The sequence below is a fragment of the Pogona vitticeps genome, chromosome 1 (genome assembly GCF_051106095.1).
Source record: "Pogona vitticeps strain Pit_001003342236 chromosome 1, PviZW2.1, whole genome shotgun sequence".
Lineage (NCBI taxonomy): Eukaryota > Metazoa > Chordata > Lepidosauria > Squamata > Agamidae > Pogona > Pogona vitticeps.
Window position 1 is genome coordinate 23,691,299 of NC_135783.1, and position 26,106 is coordinate 23,717,404.

General features: G+C 39.5%; 1 protein-coding gene across 3 annotated transcripts in view; it reads right to left on the reverse strand.

The window, feature by feature from the left end:
- CAMKMT (calmodulin-lysine N-methyltransferase) overlaps positions 1–26,106 on the reverse strand; it is a 394,982-nt gene that overhangs the window by 318,262 nt on the left and 50,614 nt on the right. Inside the window, exons 3-4 of one of the 3 annotated variants that reach the window (XM_078382908.1) lie at positions 16,381–16,428; positions 1,362–15,054 (exon numbers count right to left, since the gene is read on the reverse strand). The exons of the other annotated variants lie outside the window; for them this stretch is intronic. Coding sequence (XP_078239034.1) covers positions 10,394–11,560 — 1,167 coding nt within the window. The 5' untranslated portion in view covers positions 11,561–15,054; positions 16,381–16,428 and the 3' untranslated portion in view covers positions 1,362–10,393. Of the gene's footprint in view, positions 1–1,361; positions 15,055–16,380; positions 16,429–26,106 lie in introns of those variants that run through there. 3 annotated transcript variants of the gene reach the window in all.

Consider the following 26,106-nt stretch of genomic DNA (forward strand, 5'->3'; position numbering starts at 1 on the left):
ACAGCATTTGTGAGGGTTAGTGTGTGTGGGGAGGTGGGGTGGGAGGTCTGTCTTCGCAGCTCGGTCCGGCTCAGGCCACAGACTGGCACCGGGCTGTGGACCGGGGGGGTTGATGACCTCTGCTTTAGAAGACAATCATCTCACAACCTGTCACAGCCAACTCACTGAAGTTGTCATTCTTTTAAAACCATAAAAATGCTAGTGTTCTATGCTTTCTCCACAACTTTGGTGTCAGGAAATTTATCCTGTCATTTGATACTGAGAATTCTCATAAGAGAGATAAGATGAAAGTGACTGAGCTTTCTTGCATGGCATTGATAGATGGTTCATGTCTGATTCCTAAAGCAAAGAATAATTGCTTTATACATCCACACATAATAGAAAGATTGAGCCCACATCAACTCAACACAGAGGATTGAAGTCTTCTGAAAGTAGTGCTAGATTTACAGATTCATGAGGTCTCTCCAATCATCAGTGAGAACATAGTGAGAGACAGTGCTGCCAAGATACACAACTTATCCACTGCAGAAAGGGGGTAACTAGATTGTCATAAGCAGTGGTTCCCAACTTTGGGAGGTATTCTTGGACTGCAGTTCTCAGAAACCCTGGCCAGCACAGCTGGTAGTGAAGGTTTCTGGGAAGTGCAGTTCAAGTACACCTGAGTTTCCAAAGATTGGGAACCACTGTCATAAGATACACCTAGAACAGGTTTGTACATCACATCCATCTTATTAGTATTGATCTTTGGGCCAAAAATGGTACAGGTGGTAGATAACAGATCAAGACTTCTTTGCATATCCAGAAGCGTGGTTGCATTAAAAGCAGAACAATGAGCAAACAAGAGCTCAAACACCGCGGAAATTGAGAATTCTGTTAAATTATGCAGATGCCAGAGTCTGAATAGTTCCTCATCAGTGCTATATCAAAGGTCAACACCAGGGTCTTATACCTTGTAAACATCCCAGAATATTGTGAAAAACATGAGACTGAAAAGAGTTGGAGTTAAAAAAGAAAGGCTTCAGAAAGGAGATCATTGCTGAAGCACAGCATCAAGCAATTCTTGAATGAAATGTATGAACTTCTCAGGACATCTACAAATACTTTCTCTGCACAGTGTGTCAAAAGCTTTAGTTGTATCAACTGAATGATGGGATTTATTATATAAATGGCTTGAGTCACCAGATAGCAATTGAATAACATAGATTAAAACTAGGATGCAAATGTAAGTTAAAACTTGGAGGGCAATCAAATAGAAGAAAAGCGGAAAGTCGAGTTGATATTGCAACATGAATAGATTGGATGTCAGTACATTTTGTGTTCTCCTCCTCCTTCTTTTTTCTTTCCTCATATCCCCCTTTGCCTTTTGTATCCCTTACCATATCCCAAGTTGTTAATTTAAAAAAGCTTTAGTTTTATCTCTGAATGTTATGCAGAGGTTGACACACTGTTCTTGACACTCTTCTTGCAACGGTTGGATGGCAAAGATCATGTAAATAGTCCCTCTTTTTTCTTTCAAAAGCCACACTCAGTTTTTGGGAAGAGGTCTCTCACCAGGAGCTCTGTGGGCCTACTCGAAACCAGACAGCTCAGTGGTTTAGGTTTCTGACTGCGGCATCAGAGTTGGAGTTCAATTCCCCATCGTGCCCCCTTTCGTTCGTTCGTTTAGTCGTTTAGTTGTGTCCGACTCTTCGTGACCCCATGGACCAGAGCACGCCAGGCCCTCCTATCTTCCACTGCCTCCCGGAGTTGGGTCAGATTCATGTTGGCTGCTTCGGTGACACTGTCCAACCATCTCATCCTCTGTCGTCCCCTTCTCCTCTTGCCTTCACACTTTCCCAACATTAAGGTCTTTTCCAGGGAGTTGTCTCTTCTCATGAGATGGCCAAAGTATTGGAGCCTCAGCTTCAGGATGTGTCCTTCCAGTGAGCAATCAGGGTTGATTTCCTTCAAAATGGATAGGTTTGTTCTCCTTGCAGTCCAGGGGACTCTCAAGAGCCTCCTCCAGCACCACAATTCAAAGGCATCAATTCTTCGGTGGTCAGCTTTCTTTATGGTCCAGCTCTCACTTCCATACATCACTACAGGAAAAACCATAGCTTTGACTATTCGGACTTTTGTTGGCAAGGTGATATCTCTGCTTTTTAAGATGCTGTCAAGGTTTGTCATCCCAAGAAGCAGGCGTCTTTTAATTTCGTGGCTGCTGTCTCCATCTGCAGTGATTATGGAGCCCAAGAAGGTAAAATCTGTCACTGCCTCCATATCTTCCCCTTCTATTTGCCAGGACGTGATGGGGTCAGTGGCCATGATCTTAGTTTTTTTGATGTTGAGTTTCAGACCGTTTTTTGCACTCTCCTCTTTCACCCTCATTACAAGGTTCTTTAGTTCCTCCTCACTTTCTGCCATCAGAGTGGTATCATCTGCATATCGGAGGTTGTTGATATTTCTTCCGGCAATCTTAATTCCGACTTGGGATTCCTCCAGTCCAGCCTTCCACATGATGTATTCTGCATATAAATTAAATAAGCCGGGGGACAATATACAGCCTTGTCGTACTCCTTTCCCAATTGTGAACCAATCAGTTGTTCCATATCCAGTTCTAACTGTTGCTTCCTGTCCCACATATAGGTTTCTCAGAAGATGGATAAGGTGGTCAGGCACGCCCATTTCTTTAAGGACTTGCCATAGTTTGCTGTGGTCCACACAGTCAAAGGTTTTTGCATAATCAATGAAGCAGGAGTAGATGTTTTTCTGGAACGTGCCCCCTTGACAGGGGCTAAATCTGATGATCCATAGGGTCCCTTCCAGCTTTCCAGTTCTATGATGATGAAAAGAACGACAACTATGATGTTTTCGTGAGGGTTCAGATCGTGGGGCCTCCTTGTCTTAAAATAAACCATTGTCTCTATTTATTAACTCTGATAACTGAACTGTAACATCAACAGGCTTAGTCATGAACTTCTCTTGCGAGATTAACGGCTCTCGCAAGGGTAACCACGTGTCAGTTTTGAAAGGGTTCAAAGACTTAAGTTCCCATGGTCCCGCCAAGACCGGCTCAGGCTCTTGGGTTCCTACTTCAGTTCCCTCAGTTATCGGTAACGTGAGGATTTCCTCATCCCCTGTCCATCCCCATACCGGGGATCCCTCTCCCAGCTGGGTGTCCCACAGTCCAGGTAACATCCCATCTTCCTCAGCTCCTCCATATGCCATGCTCGGCGAGCTTCCTTCTCTCTTTCTGCAGCTTCTTTCTCCTCTCGTAGGCGACGCCGCCACTCGCACGTCTCTGACTCACCCCAATAAAACGGGCGTTGGGGCAACCCCTTTCTTCTTCTATTTTCAGCTTCCTGCTTAGGCACCTTGACTTGTTCCCAACGTCCTGTCCAAGGGTCTTGTAACCATATTGTTTCCCAGGCCCCCCCCGGTACATTGTCCCGGTCAATATTTATATCCCCCGCTCCCGCCTCCACCACAGACCGCTTCTTTTCTTCCTTTCCCGCCAACTCGGGTTCCGTCTGGGTAGAGATTGTTAACCCCTTCATAGCCGTCTCTAAATCCCGGGTCTCTACTCCTCAGTGCATCATTCTAGGTGGGGTAGGAGGCGGAGTGGTCTGCATCCCCTTAGACGCCTTGGGGATAGATGGCACTCCCACTAGGACTTCTTGACCCAGGTCTCTGGCTCCACAGTTTTCAAAACAAAAATACAATAAATTAATATTTTAGATAGCTAGATAACTTTTGAAAACAGAGATGCTAGGATTCCATTATACTAAGAAGTCACATATTTTGCCTTTGGAATGTGTTTCTTCTAGTATTTAAACATGCATATTTGTTTTCTTTGACCAGAATCCTACTAGTGTTTGCATAGATTTTCCATAACCTACCATGGCTAATTGTGCTGGAGCATATCTTGGTTGTGCTATCAGGCACTTGGGTAGGCACACAATCAGGATATGCCTGGCACCTTGTCTATTAGCCACAATTAACCATATTCTGTTACTTAAATCTTATGTGAACACCAGTAGGATTCCAGATTTCAATTTAATTTGGCCAGTGAAGAGTTAACTCAGATGAAGATATCAAGGATATGCAAAGTTTTGAGTGCTACCACCCCACCCTTCCCTTCTAATGTGCAAATCCTCCTCATTACTTTTTCTCTTGCATCACTTTACAACTGATCATCATTAACTGTTGTTAAAGGAACCCAAACTTTAGCTAAATTTATTTTAGAATCTTAATTAAACCAAAGGAAAGGAAGAAGAAAAAATGCAATGGAATTTTTCTAGATCATACTCTTAACTGGGGGCCTAATTTGGACTTAAAATTTCAATGTGAAAACATAAAAATTAAATTAAATTAAATGATCTCCTGATTCTCAATGTCTTTTAAATATAAATTCACTACAATCGTTCACTACATTCTCAAAACTCAGCAACATTTTAGCCTGTGTCAAATGACACTGATAACCACAATTTAGCTGAAAATTTATTGCAATTTCAGGTCTGCAAGGCTATTATCTCTAGAATGTATTCACAATGACTAAGCTAGCACAGTAAAACAAATACAAGTGTTTCCTTCCAAGCCTCCAACAAGAAACATTTAGCAGATGTTAATTAACCTCACAGAGTAAATGCAGGATCTGAAATTAGTCCAAACAATGTCCTAGCTTAAATCTGAAGACTTATAAAATGAGCTATCAAGGCCTATTAGCACATGGTCAATGGGCTGGGCACCTGAAGAAGTGACCCTCAAGTCTTTTTTCTGACCCAGGTTTCACGAAGGGGCACAAGATTGACCTTAGCACTATATAATCAGCAAAGGATCTAAAAAATGTATCTCTCTGTTATGTGAAACCACAGCCTTAGTTATTCAGGCATGTTCACTTAGAAAACAAGCAAAGGTTTATTCAAGCGTCATGTCAGGGTTAAAGGTTACCATGTAAAGCCTTTCAGACACCAGGCTTAGCACCTGAAGTTTCCTTCCATTTGTCTTAAATTAATATTTCAATTCCATTCTCATTACTAGTGCAAATATTTGAAAACATATCAAGGAACTATATTTTAAAAGAACATATTTTAGACACAAAATTTTATCCAAGTTAACAGGAAGATTTCCTCGCACGTTCACTAAATTTTTGCACTCCTACAATGCAAATAGTCCTAAAACCTGTTAAGGTTTCTTTTCTTTCATACACAACTATATTCAAGACATTTACATGTTGTATTATTCCTTTGGAAATTAATTGTGCAGAAATTTCTCTAAGGTCTTGCTTTTGAGCAAGGTTGTGGAAACATTTACACTACAATAAGAGGAAGGAACCATGAAATTCTAGCACCATGAATGACACAACGCACAGCCAATTTCCCCCTTCTCTTTGTAAGTTAAATACAGTATAACTACTAAATGCTTATCTAGACCCTAAATGGGTGTTCTATGAGAAGTGGAGCGGTCCCTATGTCTACTACTAAACTCTCCAAGCCATTCTGTCACTAATGCTTCACAACAATTTGTATAGGATTTCAAACTGTCATTAAAGACAGTTTCTATCATATTGCAGACAGTTGGCACTGTATCTGCCTAGCTGACCAGGTGACAGCAAAAAAATTCCTTGCACCACCGTAGTGCCTCCTGCCACTCATTAATTAGCAAACTAACTCCTCCAACGTTGATTCTTCTCTATTGTTATTAGAAGCAGTATTCTAGTCCATGTGGTAAAGGGTTGGTATAGTAACCACACCACTTTTCTATGTTATGTGTCTGCACTTAAGTGTTAACAACAGAGTTAGTTAAAAAAAGATTGACGTTAACTGTGAATGTAAATAGTTGTTCAAGTTATTTTCCTCCAGTTTAGAAACATTTCCCACCTTGCTGAAGCATAGGATATAAAGTGGTTGTGCACTCTGGAAACATTCCCCTTATTCTCATACATGTGTGTGGAAACAAGGATGCAGAGCAACAGTGTTAACAGCTTGCTTTATTCATCCCAGTTAAATGAATTACTATGGCACAATCTGAGTATGCCATTATTAAAAGGAGCAATCATTTTTACGGAGTCTTATGTTTAGTATTAGAGGACCAATTACTGTCTCATGTTGAGAAACTCCTGAAACCGTAAGATAAAACAAGGTTGACAGGCAAATATATTCTAGTCACAGCTTTAAATTTCAGAAGACATGTATCACCAAAATGCATCTGCATTTTTAATATGCCTTAAGCTTTAAAACTGTAATTAGAAATCCAAATACAGCTATATCCAAACCCAGCTATATCTGGGTTATATGGCTAAGATCTAGCAAACTATCAGAAGTCAATTCCTCTTGCCAAAGAGTGGACGGAGAGAAGATACTTCACTACACGCCCTTACCACGTAAGTGTACGAGACTAAAAAGAAGCCTATTCCAAGAGCCTGGGGCAACAGCCAGGCAAAACACTAAACCAGCCTGCTGCACCTGGCACTCTCCAGAAATATGACCACAACTCCCATCATCCTTAGCCAGCATGGTTAATGGTCAACAGAAAGAAGATGGGAACAGTAGTTAAATACATCTGGAGCATGAGAGGATGAAGAAGCCTTCATGAAACAGATAAAGAAACTTGTCCGGGATATCATCAGAGCATCTCCCTTACAAATTTAAAAGAAACATAGGCTGAAATTCTATTGGCATACACATGTGTAAGGGTGATGAGGTCACCAAAAGGGTGGTTTTTTGATAAATAAATACTTCCCTCTTCTCTAGTGTGGCTTATCTGACATGTAAAAATCCATTTCATCACATGGAAACAGTGGGAGCCATGAGACGGAAGGAAGAAATCTTTAATATCTAAAAATCTCATTTCCCAGTAACTTCCTTCTTCCATTCTGTGCCTCCAAAACCTTCTACATGATGAAACAGTTATTTGTAAGTTAGACAAACCACAGGAGAGAAGAAGCCTTTAATTACTAATAAATCTCACCCGGCTGATAATGTCATCACCCTTCCACAACTATGGCAATGCCAACAGGATTTCAGTCATCAGTTAACAATCTCTTTAAAAATATGAAAACATAAAGCCTATTTTGTTATTCTTGATTTGTTGCGCTAGAAACAGTAAACCTAAGAAAAGAGGTGATTGAAAGAAACAATGATGAGATTGTGTTCCTCAGTATGGGGGTGAGCAGATCAAATACAGAGAGCTTTGGGTAAAACATGGGATAAGAACATCACTGCTTAAAACTACTGGGGGCTATGAAAATTCCTGAGAGCTATAAGAATATAGACATGCAGCATGCCTGAAAGCCTTTGCAAGAAAATGGGGGGGAGGGGATAAAGACAAGTATTTGCAACATCAGACTTGGTTCAGGCAAGCTTAAATCACTGAATATCTACAACAATCTCTTTCTGCGGGAGGCTACCACTAACTATAGTAAGTAGTGTCATCAAGCAACGCTAAACCAGGAGTACTTTTTACACTGATTGGAGAGTCTGGTAAGATCTTGGTTCCTGTAGAGTATTTGCCGGGTGCTCAGTTTGTTTGTGAAAATGGAAACATTTTCCAATGTATGCTTCACATGAATCCGATTACACTCTGGTCCATCAAGGAGTCCCCCAGGATACTGTTGGGCTCATAATTTCAAGGATTCTTTTTGCTTCCTGTAGGCACTTCAGTCTGAGCCATCAAAGCCGTGCAGTTTTTAAGGACAGAATAGCTCCAGCAGTCTGATTCAGTAAATGCTGGTATTTTTTTCCCCTAACATTTAAAGTTATATACTCCCTCTGTAAATTGTGAATATTTTCCAGTTAAGGCACAACATTCAGTGCTACAAAAGGAAAATTCTTCAATACAGTACTGGTACTGTTTTAAAGGAGCATTCACAAAACACAGCAATAAAACAAGGAACCACAGCACTACATCTGAACATATTGAAAAATAAAAAATTATTACATATTTGGACAGAATTAGCAAAACAGATACATTTTGATGATCTATACTTAATTTCCCATCACACATATACAGTAGGTACTCAAACTATGACAGATACAGTATAGATACACATATAGACCTTACACATATTTAACATATGGAAACATCATGACGTGTGAACTGACTCTTAAATATATCATTGTATATGGCTTAGAGCAGTGGTCCCCAACCTTGGGCCTCCAGATGTTCTTGCACTACAACTCCCAGAAGCCTTCACCACCACTTCTGCTGGCCAGGATTTCTGGGAGTTGAAGTCCAAGAACATCTGAAGTCACCAGAAGAGTGAGGTTTTTTTGATAAATAAATACTTCCCTCTTCTCTGTTGTTCTTGCTTAGTCATTAAGTCATGTCCGACTCTTCGTGACCCCATGGACCAGAGCATGCCAAGCCCTCCTGTCTTCCACTGCCTCCCGGAGTTGGGTCAAATTCATGTTGGTAGCTTCGGTGACACTGTCCGACCATCTCATCCTCTGTCATCCCCTTCTCCGCTTGCCTTCACACTTTCCCAACATCAGGGTCTTTTCCAGGGAGTCTCACCCTCTTCTCTAGTGTGGCTTATCTGACTATCCATTTCATCACATGGAAACAGTGGGAGCCATGAGACAGGAGGAAGAAATCCTTAATAACTAAAAATCTCCCTTTGCCAGTAACTTCCTTCTTCCATTCTGTGCCTCCAAAACCTTCTACATGATGAAACAGTTATGTGTAAGTTAGACAAACCACAGAGAAGAAGACTTTAATTACCAAAAAAACTCACCTGGCTGATAATGTCGTCACACTTCCATCTATATTTATTTAAATTATTTTACCCCACCTTTCTCCTTAAAAAGGACTCAAAGTGGCTTACATCAGTAGAAGACAATGTTCAAAAGCTAAAAACAGTAAGCCTAGAAATATTACAAAAGAGGCCAACAAATACCACATTAAACAGTAAACAAAATTCATCAAAAACACATTCAAAGCAGCAAGGCACAACAACCCATTTTAAAACCCCTCTCAGACAGCCAGTCAGAAAAGGAAAGCTTGCCTGAAGGGAAAGATCTTTGCTTGTGAGAGAAGGACAGCAAAGATCGGGCTAGCATGACCTCCAGTGGAAGAGAGTTCCTGAAGCTGGAAGCAGCAGCAGAGAAGGCCCTTTCCTGAGTCCCTATCAAGGCAATATCCACAACAGGGGTAATAAATCAGATGCTGGACAGGATGTATATAATTCCCTCCAAATTTAAATCCTTGTAACAGTATGTGAGGGAGGTTAGCCTAAGAGAGCATGGCTGACTCAATAAGTACCATGACTCATGGAGGCTTTGGAGATACTTTTTTGTGGTTCAAGGCTAACACATACAATATTAATTAGCCCAAGAATAGGCAAGTTTTGAACCACAACATCCATCAACTCTATACTGTGCTAGCAGTTCTTCAACAAATTTGATATGGTTCTCTCCTAGTCCTCCACAGAGATGCTAGAAACTGACTTGAGAATCTTCCACATACAAAGCATATGCTCTACCTCTGAGCAGTTGTTAGATGGAAAACAGCATAATTTAATCAAATACAAAAGGAGAAAATATTATCGGCAGATGATACTCAAAACCTGTTTTCAATGAATGTTTTTGTTCAGTCGTTTAGTCGTGTCCGACTCTTCGTGACCCCATGGACCAGAGCACGCCAGGCCCTCCTATCTTCCACCGCCTCCCGGAGTTGTGTCAAATTCATGTTGGTTGCTTCGATGACACTGTCCAACCATCTCATCCTCGGTCGTCCCCTTCTCCTCTTGCCTTCACACTTTCCCAACATCAAAGTCTTTTCCAAGGAGTCTTCTCTTCTCATGAGATGGCCAAAGTACTGGAGCCTCAGCTTCAGGATCTGTCCTTCCAATGAGCATTCGGGGTTGATTTCCTTTAGAATTGATAGGTTTGTTCTCTTTGCAGGCCAGGGAACTCTCAAAAGTCTCCTCCAGCACCACAATTCAAAGGCATCAATTCTTTGGCGGTCAGCTTTCTTTATGGTCCAGCTCTCACTTCCATACAACACTACAGGAAAAACCATAGCTTTGACTATTCGGACTTTTGTTGGCAAGGTGATGTCTCTGCTTTTTAAGATGCTGTCAAGGTTTGTCATTGCTTTCCTCCCAAGAAGCAGGCGTCTTTTAATTTCGGGGCTGCTGTCTCCATCTGCAGTGATCATGGAGCCCAAGAAAGTAAAATCTGTCACTGCCTCCATATCTTCCCCTTCTATTTCCCAGGAGGTGATGGGACCAGTGGCCATGATCTTAGTTTTTTTGATGTTGAGTTTCAGACCGTTTTTTGCACTCTCGTCTTTCACCCTCATTACAAGGTTCTGCGAAGCAACCAACATGAACCTGACACAACTCCGGGAGGCAGTAGAAGACAGGAGGGCCTGGCGTGCTCTGGTCCATGGGGTCACGAAGAGTCGGACACGACTAAACGACTAAACACACAAGGTTCTTTAGTTCCTCCTCACTTTCCGCCATCAGAGTGGTATCATCTGCATATCGGAGGTTGTTGATATTTCTTCCGGCAATCTTAATTCCAGCTTGGGATTCCTCCAGTCCAGCCTTCTGCATGATGTATTCTGCATATAAGTTAAATAAGCAGGGTGACAATATACAGCCTTGTCGTACTCCTTTCCCAATTTTGAACCAATCCGTTGTTCCATATCCAGTTCTAACTGTTGCTTCCTGTCCCACATATAGGTTTCTCAGAAGATGGATAAGGTGGTCAGGCACGCCCATTTCTTTAAGGACTTGCCATAGTTTGCTGTGGTCCACACAGTCAAAGGCTTTTGCATAGTCAATGAAGCAGAAGTAGATGTTTTTCTGGAACTCTCTGGCTTTCTCCATAATCCAGCGCATGTTGGCAATTTGGTCTCGAGTTCCTCTGCCCCTTCGGAATCCCGCTTGTACTTCTGGGAGTTCCCGGTCCACATACTGCTGAAGCCTACCTTGTATGATTTTGAGCATAACCTTGCTGGCGTGTGAGATGAGTGCAATTGTACGGTAGTTGGAGCATTCTTTGGCACTGCCCTTCTTTGGGATTGGGATGTAGACTGATCTTTTCCAGTCCTCTGGCCACTGTTGAGTTTTCCAAACTTGTTGGCATATTGAATGTAGCACCTTAACAGCATCATCCTTTAAGATTTTAAATAGTTCCACTGGAATGCCATCACCTCCACTGGCCTTGTTGTTAGCCAGGCTTTCTAAGGCCCACTTGACCTCACTCTCCAGGATGTCTGGCTCTAGGTCAGCAACTATATTGTCTGGGTTGTCTGGGATATCCAAAACTTTCTGATATAATTCCTCTGTGTATTCTTGCCACCTCTTCTTGATGTCTTCTGCTTCTGTGAGGTCCCTTCCATTTTTGTCTTTTATCATGCTCATCTTTGCACAAAATTTTCCTCTAATATCTCCAATTTTCCTGAACAGATCTCTGGTTTTTCCTTTTCTGTTATTTTCCTCTATTTCTTTGCATTGTTCATTTAAGAAGGCCCTCTTGTCTCTCCTTGTTATTCTTTGGAAGTCTGCATTCAATTTGAATGCAGAATGTTTAGATTTTAGAAAAACCAAGTTTCTTTCAGATATAGCTCTCATACTTGGACCAAGGAGAGCTAAAGGTTTACCTTTAGTTGCATACTCATATTTTTTTAAAATTTAATTTTAAGTAACTACAACTGACAATAAATTAAAAAGAGAAAACATATGGCAGCTTGAGAAAACAATATTTTAAAAAACATCTTTATTCTGAGATCTTAGTCAAGGTGCAAGTGTTATAAAACCAAACAATTCTAGATAGCTGTGTTCGGTTATAAAACAGAAGACAACTAATTTTTGACACGACTAAATTCTCCCCAAGGGAAGGCAGAACGACATACATAAAAAACATAATACATTTGTAGCTTTTCTCCACATTTTAGAGAAATACTTCTGTTTCAGTTTAGTATTGGAATATTTTCAATATAAATCAGCAGCAAACATTTTAATCTTCAAATATATAATTTGAAGTATGCTTTTCAAAATCTCACCTGCAAAGTTGAAGGAAATCATTGACACAATTGATTTCAACCAAAATTAACAGGGTTTAAGTCAAAACAACCAATTATAAATTTACAACTTTTACAAAAACGGAGCATTTTCTCTCAAGAATCCCAAACATTTCATTTCTGCCTTTAAGAAAGAGGAAAAAATATAGCTAATTATTCTATACTGATAAAGGTAACACTTCCCTGTTCTCAATTTCCAGTGCTTTATATCAGAAAAAATGGTGAATATAGTCAACATTCTGTGTCGATTAAATATATATTTATATTTGTAAGCCATTCTAATTCCAGATAAGCAGGTAGGACAATTTCTATGTATTAATATGAACAGAACTGCTAGATAGCTCATTGTTTTAGGTTGGGATTTATATTTCCCACCGTACCTCCTTGATAGGGGCTGGACTTGATGATCTATTCTATAGGGTCCCTCCCAGCTCTTCTTGTGAGAAGAGAAGACTCCGTGGAAAAGACCCTGATGTTGGGAAAGTGTGAAGGCAAGAGGAGAAGGGGACGACAGAGGACAAGATGGTTGGACAGTGTCACCGAAGCTACCAACATGATTGACCAAACTCTGGGAGGCAGTGAAAGACAGGAGGACCTGGCGTGCTCTGGTCCATGGGGTCATGAAGAGTTGGACATGACTTAATGACTAAACAACAACAATTAATTAATTAAAATAGTTTTTTCCGTCTCTTATTTAAAGTCCTTAAACTTTCTTAGTATAATTTGTTTAATAAATCAGCTAATGTGCCTGTTGCTTAGCAAGAGCAGAATAGAGACTAAAAAAGTGAAGAAAAGGAAGAAAATCAAGGTGAAAAGGAGCTGAATTTTTGGCTCTTCATCCTGTATGTTACCACCAAAGACTATATTCTTATTTATTTATTCAAAATATTTTTAAATTTGCCTTTCTCCTTAAAAAGAAGGCTTACAGCAATTACCAAAAAGTATTTAAGTTAGTAACAGTAAGTATACAAGGATCAATGAATACAAACCAAAAAATATAAGCAACACCAACACACATTCAATGCACTAAGGTACAACAATCCACTTTAAAAAAAAACCCACTCAGTTGCCATTCACTCAAGGAAAACTTAGTTATTAGTGAATTGCTTGATTTCTCATTCTGTGTATGCTCTTTGGCCTCCCTAAAGATAAAAAATGGAAAGAAAAATCAAGCAGTATGCCATATGTGTTCTTTTTAAAAGTGCTTTAAAAGTTTTTAAATGCTTGATAATCTTATAAATTATTATTATGTGTTTAATTGTTTTTAACTCTATTTACAGTGGTGCCTCGCAAGATGAATTTAATTCATTCCATAGTTAATGTTATCTTGTGAAAAATTCGTCTTGTGAAACACGTTTTCCCATAGGAATGCATTGAAATCTAATTAATGGGCAAAAAAGTCAGAACAAAGTCAAATTTGGTTTACAAAGGGTTTATTAAGTGCTCTATAAAGCCATACATATTGTGCAGAAACAAAAAAAATGGAAAACATTCGTCTTGCGAAGCAAGACCATAGGAACATTCAGCTTGCGGGTCATCAACCCCATCGCCAAAACCATTCATCTTGCGAGTTTTTTGTCCCATGAGGCATTCGTCTTGCAAGGCACCACTTTATTATGTTTTTAGTCTAACTTGTTTTAATCACTATGAAGTGCCTTGAGTCCCCTCGCTGGGAGAAAGCAGCACAGAAATTAAATGAAATAAATGTGACAATTCTGAAAACCTTTTCAAAAATGATTCTAGATTCAAAAATCACCTACTTTACTACAGTGGCTAAAAGACTTAATTGTGGACCAAGAAGTCTCTGTTTTAAAACTGATGTATGTCTTGTTTTGAATTTATTAGCTTTTCCATAGGCAAGCTAATCCCCAACCATTCAGTCCCACAGAAGTGATATAAGAATGACATTGATCTATATACAGTGGTGCCCCGCATAGCGAGGTTAATCCGTTCCGGATTAACCTTCGCCATGCGAAAACATCGCTGTACGGGGCAGGAAAAGCCTATTGGAAGGCATTAAACTTAGTTTAATGCGTTCCAATAGACGCCAAAACTTACCCCTCCAGCGATGTTTTCGCTGGTCCGGCGGCCGCGGACGACCCGAAATGCCCCCCCGCAGCGTTTTTGCGACCTCGGTAAGCAAGGGGAGGGCGCGAAAACACTGACAGGGGGCCATTTTGGGTCATCCGGTGGCCATTTTGGAGCCGCCGAACAGCTGTTCGGCGGCTCCAAAATGGCTGCCGGACGCCCCAATCGTCGCAAAGCGAGTGCGGCGATTGGGGCAGCTCCGTATAGCGATCCCCAAAAAGGGATCGCTATACGGATTCTTCGTTATACGGTGCGCTCGTTAAGCGAGTCACCACTGTATTCTTAAGACTAACAAATGATATCTTGTATGTAACAGTGCACATGCCATAGCTACAATCTTCCCATTCCACTCTGGTCAAAAGAAGTGAGATTCAACCCCACCCCCCAACTGTGACAGGTGAAAATTTGACATGCCAAGCCTAGAGCCAGCACAAAATTGCACTAGTTCCCAGAAGCATCAATACCCATGAAATGAAGTTGCTTAGGATGTGGTATCATCCTACCAGTCGAACAAACCAAATTTTGCCAAACCTTCCCTCTAGTAGTGGAACACAGGCAGAACATGGACACGAATACTTCAAGAGGCATGAAATGGGACTTCAAACAGTGCATTATACTTCTAGCTCTACAAACAGAATTGCAGTTATGCTGCTTCCTCATAGCCACTTTCTGGCAAAGGTATGATCCTACAATTAACCTGCAGTCCTAATAAGTAATATACTGTAGGTAAGGAAAATGCCAAGTGTTACTATTATTGGTTGTTGTGGGTTTTCGGGTTCTTTGGCCGTGTTCTGAAGGTTGTTCTTCCTAACGTTTCACCAGTCTCTGTGCCTGGCATCTTCAAAGGACAAGAGTCAGAACTCTGTCTGTGGTCAACCATCAGATCCCTTTTGGTTTTTTGGAATGTTGATTTCTTATGATTGTAAAGCATTGATATCCTGAGATATAATTGTTTAGCTAAGGATGCAAGAGAAAGAATCTATTAAAAATCAATCACTAGAATTATTATAACTTTAGGATTGTTTATATTGAACTAAATTTTTAAGAGCAATAAGGTTGATGCAGTCAGATTTATATAATGGAAAACATTGTATGAAAATGCCTCCCCCCCCCATATATTTTTGCTTGTTTTGTGTGTGTTTTTGTTGGTTTTGTATGTCTATATGTGTTATAAAAAAATTAAACTAATTAATTATATTACTGAATGGGTAAAGTATAATAATTTTCAAGGTATGGATTTATATAAATTTAATTACAAAAAAGGATGAGTACCTTGTTTTATTCACAGATTGAAATTCTAATGAACTATATATTATTTTCCAACAGCATTCCTAATATTTGATCTGGAATTATGTCCAACACATAATATAAAAGAAACAAAAGGAAGTAGCACAATTTCATAATCAGTAAGGCATGTAATGTGCTGCATAGAAAGTTGCCCACCCAAAACCAGCAACAGAAGGAGATTATGAAGTAGTGCTTACAGATCACTCCCTTGTTACCACTGCATCTAACTGAGTGACATATTACATGAAATATAGAAACTGTGTGTGCCTCTCTTCCTGTAAAAGGATGTCATCCTATCCTTTTCCCTAGGTAGCTTGATGGCATCTCCTTCCAAGCGTGATAGATCAGTAGCTGCCAGTTTCTTTCCATAGAGCAGCTCAGGTATCTTGGAACCATCCAGGGAGACCTATGAAGAAACCTGTAGACCTTTGCGCAGAACTCCACACTTCAAACCAGAGGAAGGGGGGGGGGTTAAAAAAGAAGGTAGAAAACAGTCTTTACCCATTTGATTGATATAGGGGAAGACAAGTGCGGGAAAGAGCTCCAATTCTACCTTGCCAAATGCTCAGAGGATTATTCCACAATTATGTTTTGAAAGGAAATCTGAATTTAGAAAGGCAGATTGTATCTGCTTGTGTGCAAATATGTGAAGAGATTAACAACTGCCTAATGCTAATTTTTCTACAAAAATTCAGATAAATCATTTGTTAATAGTGGCAGTGGAAGAGAATAGTAATGTGTGTGTATGTGCACTTTGGAAACTAGGGAGTTATATTTTAAAAAATAAATCAGTTAGAATTAGAAAAAAAATCCAAACTTTTAGTGGGGAAATGCCATTATTATTAACTCAAAAGCTTGCATATTAAGGCTTTTCCTTAATGACTGGTAGTGTGAGAGGGATTTTAAATTGATTGTTGTGCTCGTTTTAAATGTTGACCTTAGTTGCCATTTTAAAATAATAATTGTTTAATTCTTTATTAAAATTTGTATACTTACTGTTTTAGCTTTTAAATATTGTTTTAATGATGTACGCTGCCTTGGGTCCTTTTGGGGAGAAAGGAGGGATAGAAATATTTTAAATAAATAAATAAGTAAACAAATTGTAAGTTGGCTTAATAACGATTTGATAAAAATAATAAAGATTTTGATTTCCCCCCTCATATCTTTGCTCTTCTGTAAAAATTAGAAAGTATTGTGGAACGTAGTTGACTGAAAGAATGTGAATGGAATTTATTATCAATAATATGCAGCCAAGTAACCAGAAATCTAAACAGGGAGTTCCAGCACCACAATTGTTTAAATTCACACTTGCCCAGCATACACAGACTTATTCTGTAGCAATAACTAGATAACACATTGGCCCTTGATGGGTTTGTGTAGCTTAATTTTGTCCAAGTTTTATCTTTGATTAAGCTATCCATTCCAACATTATGAAGATATGTTATAGTACCTGATGTTACCAAAAATCACTAGATGTTTGAAATGTCTTGCTTTGTATTTATGAGCGATTTAAAAGAACAATTCACTTTTGGGGGGGGAAGGGGGAAGGCATACAAATCAGAATATTTTCATTTCAGTCTGTCCAATTTATCAAGTTACTCCCAGCATAGTAGTTATGTTACTGTTCAGCACATTTTTAATACGGAAAATAATTATAAATATGATAATAACATGTGAGACAGTTATAAATCATCTAATATATGGTCCCAATAAATTCATATATGAAGTACAAACATATTTCCATGTCATGTAGTATTTAATACCAGATATACAATACCACACAAGAGAGAGAGAGAGAAAGAAATTGTTGAATACATATACTGTATAGATCTTCAGTACTGGTCACTACAAGGTCTGAAATTTCACTCAGCTATTGAACTGTTTCTGAAACAGAATACACACATTAACTGTTCTGTAACTGTAGCGCCCCCTGCTGCTCCTCACATGTAATAATCTGTACTTTTTAAAGGCAGGACTTCGCCATTCATTTCAAGCTTCGTTTTTCTGGATAACTGAGACAAGGAATGTAAATCTTAAAATGCTTCACACCTGATTTATGAAACTGAGGGCTGCAGTACTATTCACATTCACTAGAGATTAAGTCCTGTATATGTTTGCTCTGAATTAAACTTAGCAAACGGATACGACTGCAAGATAAACAAGCTTCTATATATTTTTCTGGATCAATTTTACAAATGCTTACTTTTATCTCACTGATGCTTTGTTCACCTTGACTGCACTTGCATTTACATTCTGTCTGACCATTCAATTACTACTAATAAGCAACAGTTAAAAGGGGGGAAGAAACTTTCTATCTACAGTAAAACAGCAAACCTCCTCTTGTAAATTAATGCCTGTGTAAGGGAAATTGTGTAAAGATTGATGGCAAATTGCTGGCTATGAAATAGGTGTTAGTTGTTTTCCTGAATGCATGTATGATCACACATGTGGGCATGCACTCCGGAATGCAACCAGCACCCTGGTAATGAGTGGCTTTTGTTGCTAAGGCTTACATGATTTCCCTTCTGAAAGTGTAAACTAAGAACACAAAATAAGTACAACCCATGAATAAGCAATGGGTTCTCTTGGGGGTCATCAATAAGCCAGTATCTCCCAGCTTCACCCCTACAAAGTACAACACAGTAAGAGTATGTATGTATGTATGTATGTATGTATGTATGTATGTATGTATGTATGTATGTATGTATGTATGTATGTATGTATGTATGTATGTATGTATGTATGTATGTAGCATTCTAAAATGCTATCATTATCATCATGTGCTGTCAAGTCAATACTGGTTTATGGCAACCTTTTTCAGGGTTCTCCAGGTGAAGCATGCTCAGAAGTGGTTTTCATTCCCTTCAATAATAATAATAATAATAATAATAATAATAATAATAATAATAATAATAATAATAATAATAATAATAATAATAATAATAATAATAATCATCATCATCATCATCATCATCATCCCCTCCATGGGCACAGGCCTTTTTGAAATGGAGGGCCTGTGTGCTTCAGTGAGGTTGAGAACTATGCTGAAGGGTCTCCCAGGCCAGACAGGTCTCAGCTGAGGAGCCAAACCAACTGTGTCCACCAACCATCAATTATGATGAGAGGGAATAAACAGAAATCCATATCAGATCAGTCGTCACCTGGGTCAACTAGGACCGTGTCAGTTGCTATAGCCCCTGGGTATCTGATGACCAATGGGCTACAGGGCTCAGCAGACCCTGTTGAGGAACCAGGACCGGCTGCTGCAAAGCTACTAGAACATCATAAGCACAAAACTTGGACTCTTGTTGAAAATCCAGAAATTATGAAATGTTATTACAAGGCAAACCCATCAGCTCGTGGATTTCAAAAAAGAATGATGGAAATTTGGAAAAGGAAACACCCAAATAGTGACATAACGGAACAACGATTAATGAACCAGAGAAGGTTTATCATCCGGAGTAAAGCGTTTTCAGAACTGGAATTGAAAGAACTAGAAAAGGTGGCAAGATAGTAAAGCTGCTCCCTTGGTACCTTGCAGCTTAATAATAACAATGACCATAATATGGAACAACAATCATAATACAGAAGACAGATAGAGTATACAGATAGACACAATAGTGGAATAAAACATATCAGTAGAGGAACAACTTATGAAAAACTCAGGAATTATGAGTTGACAGAATGGCAAACATAACTGAAGGGAAAAATACTAACCCATATGTGACATTTACCACGTGGCCCCTGCTTGTTTCACCAAACAAAGAGCTCACGCTATGTCATCCCACCAGCTGACACCAATTGTGACGTTCCCTCCTTTGATGCAACTATGTGTTGTGTCCTCACAAAGGATTCAGTCTTCTCTTTTCCTCAGTGTCACCGGTGGATTTCCTTTATCCACAATATAAAAAGACTTTAGTCAAACACTTGTCTGGTAACGCCAACAGAACTTATTTATTGAAGTGTATCAAATGTAATCATAATCACAGATGTTCTTCAGATATTCATTGTACACAATCAAATCATTAAAATACTGTACCATATATCTTGCCTATTAACCACCTGCTTATCTATTTATCTTGACTAGCTTATCTCTATTAGTATCTGTTCCTTCTCTCTCTTCTCTCACAATCTCTCTATCTGACTCTCTATCTGCAAATTCTATCTCTCTTATCTTATCCTGCCAAACCATTTTATATCCACTGACTCCGCCCCTCCAATCCTCTCATAGGCTCATGCAAATGAGATCCTGACTATGAGTGACAGGAGTGACCTGGGGCAATCATCACACCATATTAGCCAGAACACAGAAATACAAAGGCTCCCCAATTTGTGCCAATTACAAAGTAAACCAGTAAAAGATCTATTGAAAGATGCAAATGTAGTCATCAGAACAATCCCAACCAACACACTAAAGTAAACAAACCAGCTCATGTAATACACAGCTAACATAATAACCATAGAACTTGGTTACAAACTGCAAAAAAAACCCAGAAAACACATGGCACCCCAAATTTAAAATTTAGCTGGAAAGAAAAATAAACGCATTATGTGCAGGCATTAGCAAATTAAAACACTTGACAGATTCAAAATTTAAAAATGAAAAAGTAAAAGCCAGACTATACAAAATGTATGACCTAGAAAGGAAAACAGTTGTTGAAACTATGGAAGAATTAAAACAGTGGGTAACAGCTACAGCAAAGAAAACTGAAAGATATGACAGACGCTTGAAACAATATATAGAAAACATGCAATTCCAGAATAACCAACAATTATTCTATACATCACTAGGAGAAAATGCAGAGCAAAAGAAATTAGGCCCAAGTAAAGATGATATAAATATAAAGAAGAAACTAGTTAGAAAGAGCTGAAAGAGGAAGATAAAAACGATTCAATCTCTCCAGAGTGCATGGAGCCTGTTTAAAACAATGGTAGTAGAGGTCCAGTGGAAGGGTATACTGCGAAGAAAGAAGGGCCCAACTAAGTCCAAGAGAGTGCCAGCATGGTTCATGTGCAGAGTCAGAGAGGCTCTGAAGGGCAAGGAGGGGTCCTTCCATAAATGGAAATCATTCCCAGATGAGGAAAATCGAAAGGAATACAAACTCTGGCAAAAGAAATGTAAGAAGACGATATGGAAGGCAAAGAAAGACTTTGAGGAACGTATGACCAGCAATACAAAGGGCAATAATAAAAGCTTCTTTAAATATGTTAGAAACAGGAAACCTGTCAGAGAAGTGGCTGGCCGTCTGGATGGTGAGGGAGGTAAAGGGGAGGTAAAAGGGAACTTTGAAATTGCAGAGAAATTATGAGTTCTTCACATCTGTCTTCACGACAGAAGACTTTGGGCAGATTCCACTGACCGAATGGCCCCTCCTGACTAATGAACTAAATCAGATACAGGTTAAAAGAGAGGACGTTTTAGACCTAATTGATAAATTTAAGATCAATAAGTCACTGGATCAAATGTCATCCACCCAAGGTTTATTAAGGAACTGAGGAATGAAGTTGCTGATCTCTTAACCAAAATATACAATTTTTCCCTTAAAATGGCCACAGTACCAGAGACTGGAGGATAGCACATGTCATGCCAATCTTTAAAAAGGAAAGGAGGGGGGACCTGGGAAACTACAGGCCAGTTAACTTAATGTCTGTTCCAGGGAAGATGGTGGAAAGCCTCATCCAAGACAAAATCTTAAAACACATAGAAGAACAAGCCTTGCTGGGAGAAAATCAACATGGCTTCTGGTAAGTCTTGCCTCACATATCTTTTAGAATTATTTGAAAAGGTCAGCAGGCATGTGGATGGAGGCAAACCAGTGGGTATTGTCTATCTGCATTTTCAGAAGGTATATGATGCTGTCCCTCACCAAAGGCTGCTGTGAAAATTCCACAATCAAAGGATAAAAGGACAGGTCCCCTTATGGATAGAGAACTAGTTGAGAACCAGGAAACAGAGAGTAGGTGTCAATGGGCAGTTTTCACAATGGAGAGAGGTGAAGGGCCGTGTGCTCCAGGGATCTGTCCCGGGCCCAATGCTTTTCAGCCTGTTCATCAATGACCTGGAGACAGGGATAAGCAGTGAGGTGGCCAAGTTAGCAGATGACACAAAACATTATCGGGTGGTGAAGACCAGAAGGGATTATGAAGAGCTCCAGAAGGATCTCTCCAAACTGGGAGAATGGGCAGTAAAATGGCAAATGTGTTTCAGTGTAAGAAAATGTAAAGTAATGCACATTGGGGGGGGATTAAAACTTTAGTTATCAGCTGATAGGTTCTGAGCTGTCCGTGACAGATCAGGAAAGAAATTGTCAACTCAGTGTGCGGTGGCAGCAAATAAGGCCAATTCCATGCTAGGTGTCATTAAAAGGGGGATTGAAATAAAACAGCCAACATTATAATACCCTTGTACAAAACATTGGTAAGGCCGCACCTGAAGCATTGGGTACAGTTCTGGTTGCTGTACCTCAAAAAAGACACAGTGGAACTGGAAACGGTGCAAAAGAGAGCTACTCAAATGATTACTGTACTGGGGCACCTCTCTTATGAGGAAAGGCTACAGCATTTGGGGCTCTTTAATCTAGAGAAAAGGCACCTGAGGGGGGACATGATTGAGACCTATAAAATTATGCAGGGGGTGGATAAAGTGGGTAGAGAGATACTAGAAGGGAGGAAATACTCTCATGCAATACTAGAAGCAGGGGACATCCAATTGAGTGTTGGGAGAGTGAGAACAGAAAAAATAAAATATTTCTTTACCCAGTGTGTTGTTAGTCTGTGGAACTCCTTGTCACAGGATGTGGTGATGGCATCTGGCCTAGATGCCTATAAAAGAGGATTAGACAGATTCTGGGAGAAAAAGTCAACCGCAAATTACAAGCCATGATAGGGATGTATAATTGCCAGATGCAGGAGAGGGGTATCGGGAGACAGGCATCTCGTTGTCTCATGTACTCCCAGAGGCATCTGGTAGGGCCACTGTGAAATACAGGAAGCTGGACTAGATGGGCCCTTTGCCTTATCCAGCAGGTTTCTTCTTTTGTTCTTATCCTTCCGAGGTCGGTAAAATGAGTACCCAGCTTGCTGGGGGGGGCAATGTGTAGCCTGTATAATTAAATTGTAAACCGCCCGGAGAGTGCTTGTAGCGCTATGGGGCGGTATATAAGTCCAATAAATAAATAAATAAATAAATAAATAAATAAATAAATAAATAAATAAATAAATAAATAAATAAATAATGTTCAAGCTCTTCACAGGAGTACTGGCAAGATAAATATATAATTACTTAACTCAAAACTCCCTATACCCAACTGAACCGGAAGGGAACTTTGAAAACACAAGAGGCATGAAAGATCAGTTGTTTATTGATAAAATGATACTGAAGAATGCAAAAAGACAGGAAAAAAACTTTAACATGACCTGGATAGACTATAAAAAGGCATTTGACTCATTGCCACACAGCGGGTTAACACCTGCCTAAAAATGTTTGGGATTACTAAAAACATTCAGAATTTTCTCAAGAAAATATAGAAAAATGGAAAACTACAGTATTTTTCCATGTATAACACAATACTTTTGTCTAAAATATTTAGATTAAAAATTGAGGGTCATCTTATACACAGAAGTAAGAAAAGGGGAGATATCAAAGCGCTTTGATGATTCCTGCTTTCCCCCTCCATGGAATTAGTGCTAACAGCAAATGTGGACTCCGCCAAGAAAAAGATGAAACCTCACCTCATCAGTGAATGTCCAAAGATTGCACAAACAGATTACGAAGTTAGGCATGACAGAGTGGCAAAGTTATGCAAAAAATATAACTTCTGGCTTCCAAAAACTTGTGGGAACACATCAGGTAGAGAAGGTGTCAGAAAATAAGGAAGTCAAGATCTTGTGGGATTTCTGGATCCATACAGAAAGACACCTTGAACGCAACATACAGTAGTAGTAATAGAATGAAGAAATGTCTGGATTATTGACATTGCAACTCTGGGAGATGCCAGAGTTGAATATATAGAACTGGAGAAACTAACAAAATATCGAGACCTGGCAATCGAAACATTCTGCCTCTGGAAGAAACACACTTCAGTGGTCCCCATAGTCATTTGGGCTTTTGGAACAATATCAAGAAACTTTTCGCAGTACTATAAGCACTTGCAGATGTCAGAAATCACACCACCATCAGAGCTACAAAAAATGACAATACAGCATACATACTGCACCAATATTTAACAAATACTTAGGTTTTGGTTTAAATTTGTATCTGTTCTATAATGCCAGTCAATGTTTTTATAATTTTGACTGTCCTGGTGTTTTTTAATAATAATAATAATAATAATAATAATAATAATAATAATAATAATAATAATAATAATAATAATAATAATAATAATAATAATAATAATAATAATAATAATAATAATAACAATAATAATATACTCAGTCAATATTTAACTGATACTTAGTTTTTGGTTTAAATTTGTATTTATTATTTTATTATACAATACCAGTCAACGTTTCTATAATTTTGACTGTGCTTGGTATTTCTGAATAATAATATAAGCATTGAATTAATTTGATAATAAATATTATGATCTTTTGTTCTTCCATACATGAACACATTCATCAATATATTTGTCAACTATATTACATATACTTAGGCCTTTGAATTGTGGTGCTGGAGGAGGCTCTTGAGAATCCCCTGGACTGCAAGGAGAACAAACCTATCAATTCTAAAGGAAATCAACCCTGAGTGCTCACTGGAAGGACAGATCCTGAAGCTGAGGCTCCAGTACTTTGGCCATCTCATGAGAAGAAAAGAATCCTTGGGAAAAACCCTGATGTTAGGAAGGTGTGACGGCAAGAGGAGAAGGGGACGACCGAGGATGAGATGGCTGGACAGTGTCTGCGAAGCAACCAACATGAACCTGACACAACTCCGGGAGGCAGTAGAAGACAGGAGGGTGTGGCGTGCTCTGGTCCATGGGGTCACGAACAGTCGGACACGACTAAACGACTAAACACACACAAACACACAGGCATCACACTAAGTTATCACCTGGGCAGTAAGAGTCTGTCTAAGTGCATACAAATATTGGCCTAAGGCCAATTATTAGTCTACAATATATTAGACCCATTGACTCAATAGCTGAATTGTAAGTTAATACTTATGCAAATTCTACTGATTTAATGGCTCTACTATACTTGGGAAAAGTATTTAGATTCAAGGCACTGCATGCTTTTATTTTTGCAATCCCTGAAAAATATCACAGATTTTCTTGCTCTTCCCCAAACTACAAGCATCTCCAACTGTGTTATTGTTGGCAGCAATTTTAGGGTTTTTTTTCTCTATCACACACGCATGCACACACTTGAATAGCCTTCCCTGAATGAACCAAAGCAGTTGTAAGGTTTTGGATTACTTGAACACCTGACCCGTTATGAGTTAGAACTATCTTTGGCACATTAGCAGCACAATAATGAGTGCTACTTCTCCCAGAAGACATACAGATACATTTTCTTTATTACAGATAGATAGCCATAGGTGATTTGCATGTACAGTGGTGCCCCGCATAGCGAGGTTAATCCGTTCCGGAATAACTTTCGCTATGGGGAAACATCGCTATACGGATCAAAAAAAACCATTCCAAATGGGTCCAAAACTCACCGTTCTGCGATGTTTCCCCATGTTCCGGCGGCCATTTTGGGTGTTCCAGCGGCCATTTTGGGTGGCTGTGGTGGCCATTTTGGGTGGCTCTGGTGGCCATTTTGGGTGTTCCGGCGGCCATTTTTGAACCGCCGGACAGCTGTTCCCCCTCGCAATGCGAAGGAACATCGGTATGCGATCGCATTAGCGATCGCAAAATCCGCATCAGTATGTGGATTCATCGTTAAACGGTGCGCTCGTTATGCCAGGCACCACTGTATTATTTCATTTAAGCATGTGCACATTTCAAATTTGTTTAGCATTGAAGCTTTGGGGGGAAATATGAAAAACTCAGCTGGGCAACAGAATGGCCTGGTTAATTTTAAACCATACAGGTGATGGCCCTACTAAGCCAGACTTGTGAAGCATGAAAATCATCACAATCAGCTCCCCCACATGTCACTGGCATACACACTGCTGGTAGAAACTAATCCTGCAAGCACCTGATACACCTAGCATGAGTACTGGTACCGGGTTGGACACCACCATCCAATCCCATATCATAAAAGAATATGGATAGTACAGTTCTCACACACACTTGCACATACAGTTATAAAAAGAACATCAGCTGTTGCAGATCCTCTGCATTTTCTCACAAAAGAAAGACACACATTCAAGAACTTATTCCACAAGCTATCTTTAAAAAAGAGAGAGAGAGAGAGAGAGAGAGAGAATATCCCCTTTCACTGCTCTGTGAACAAGTAACATGTCAAGGAAGACAGCCATGATGTCGTAGAACACTGGACCCTAGTAATAATGCAGAAAGCTACCAGAGACTGATGAAACGTCAGGAAGAACAATCTTCAGAACATGACCAAAGAGCCTGAAAAACCCACAACAACCACTACCGTTTTTTATTTATGAAAAGAATTTTCAGTTTCCTTGAATTGAGCTTAGAAGCAAATGTAGTTGCAAGTGTAGAGCTGTGATATATGAGACAACAGCCAAGCCACCATATTTTACAAAAGCTGTCACTTCCATTTAGGAAAGCACCACACAAAGTAAAATCAAATAGCTTAATC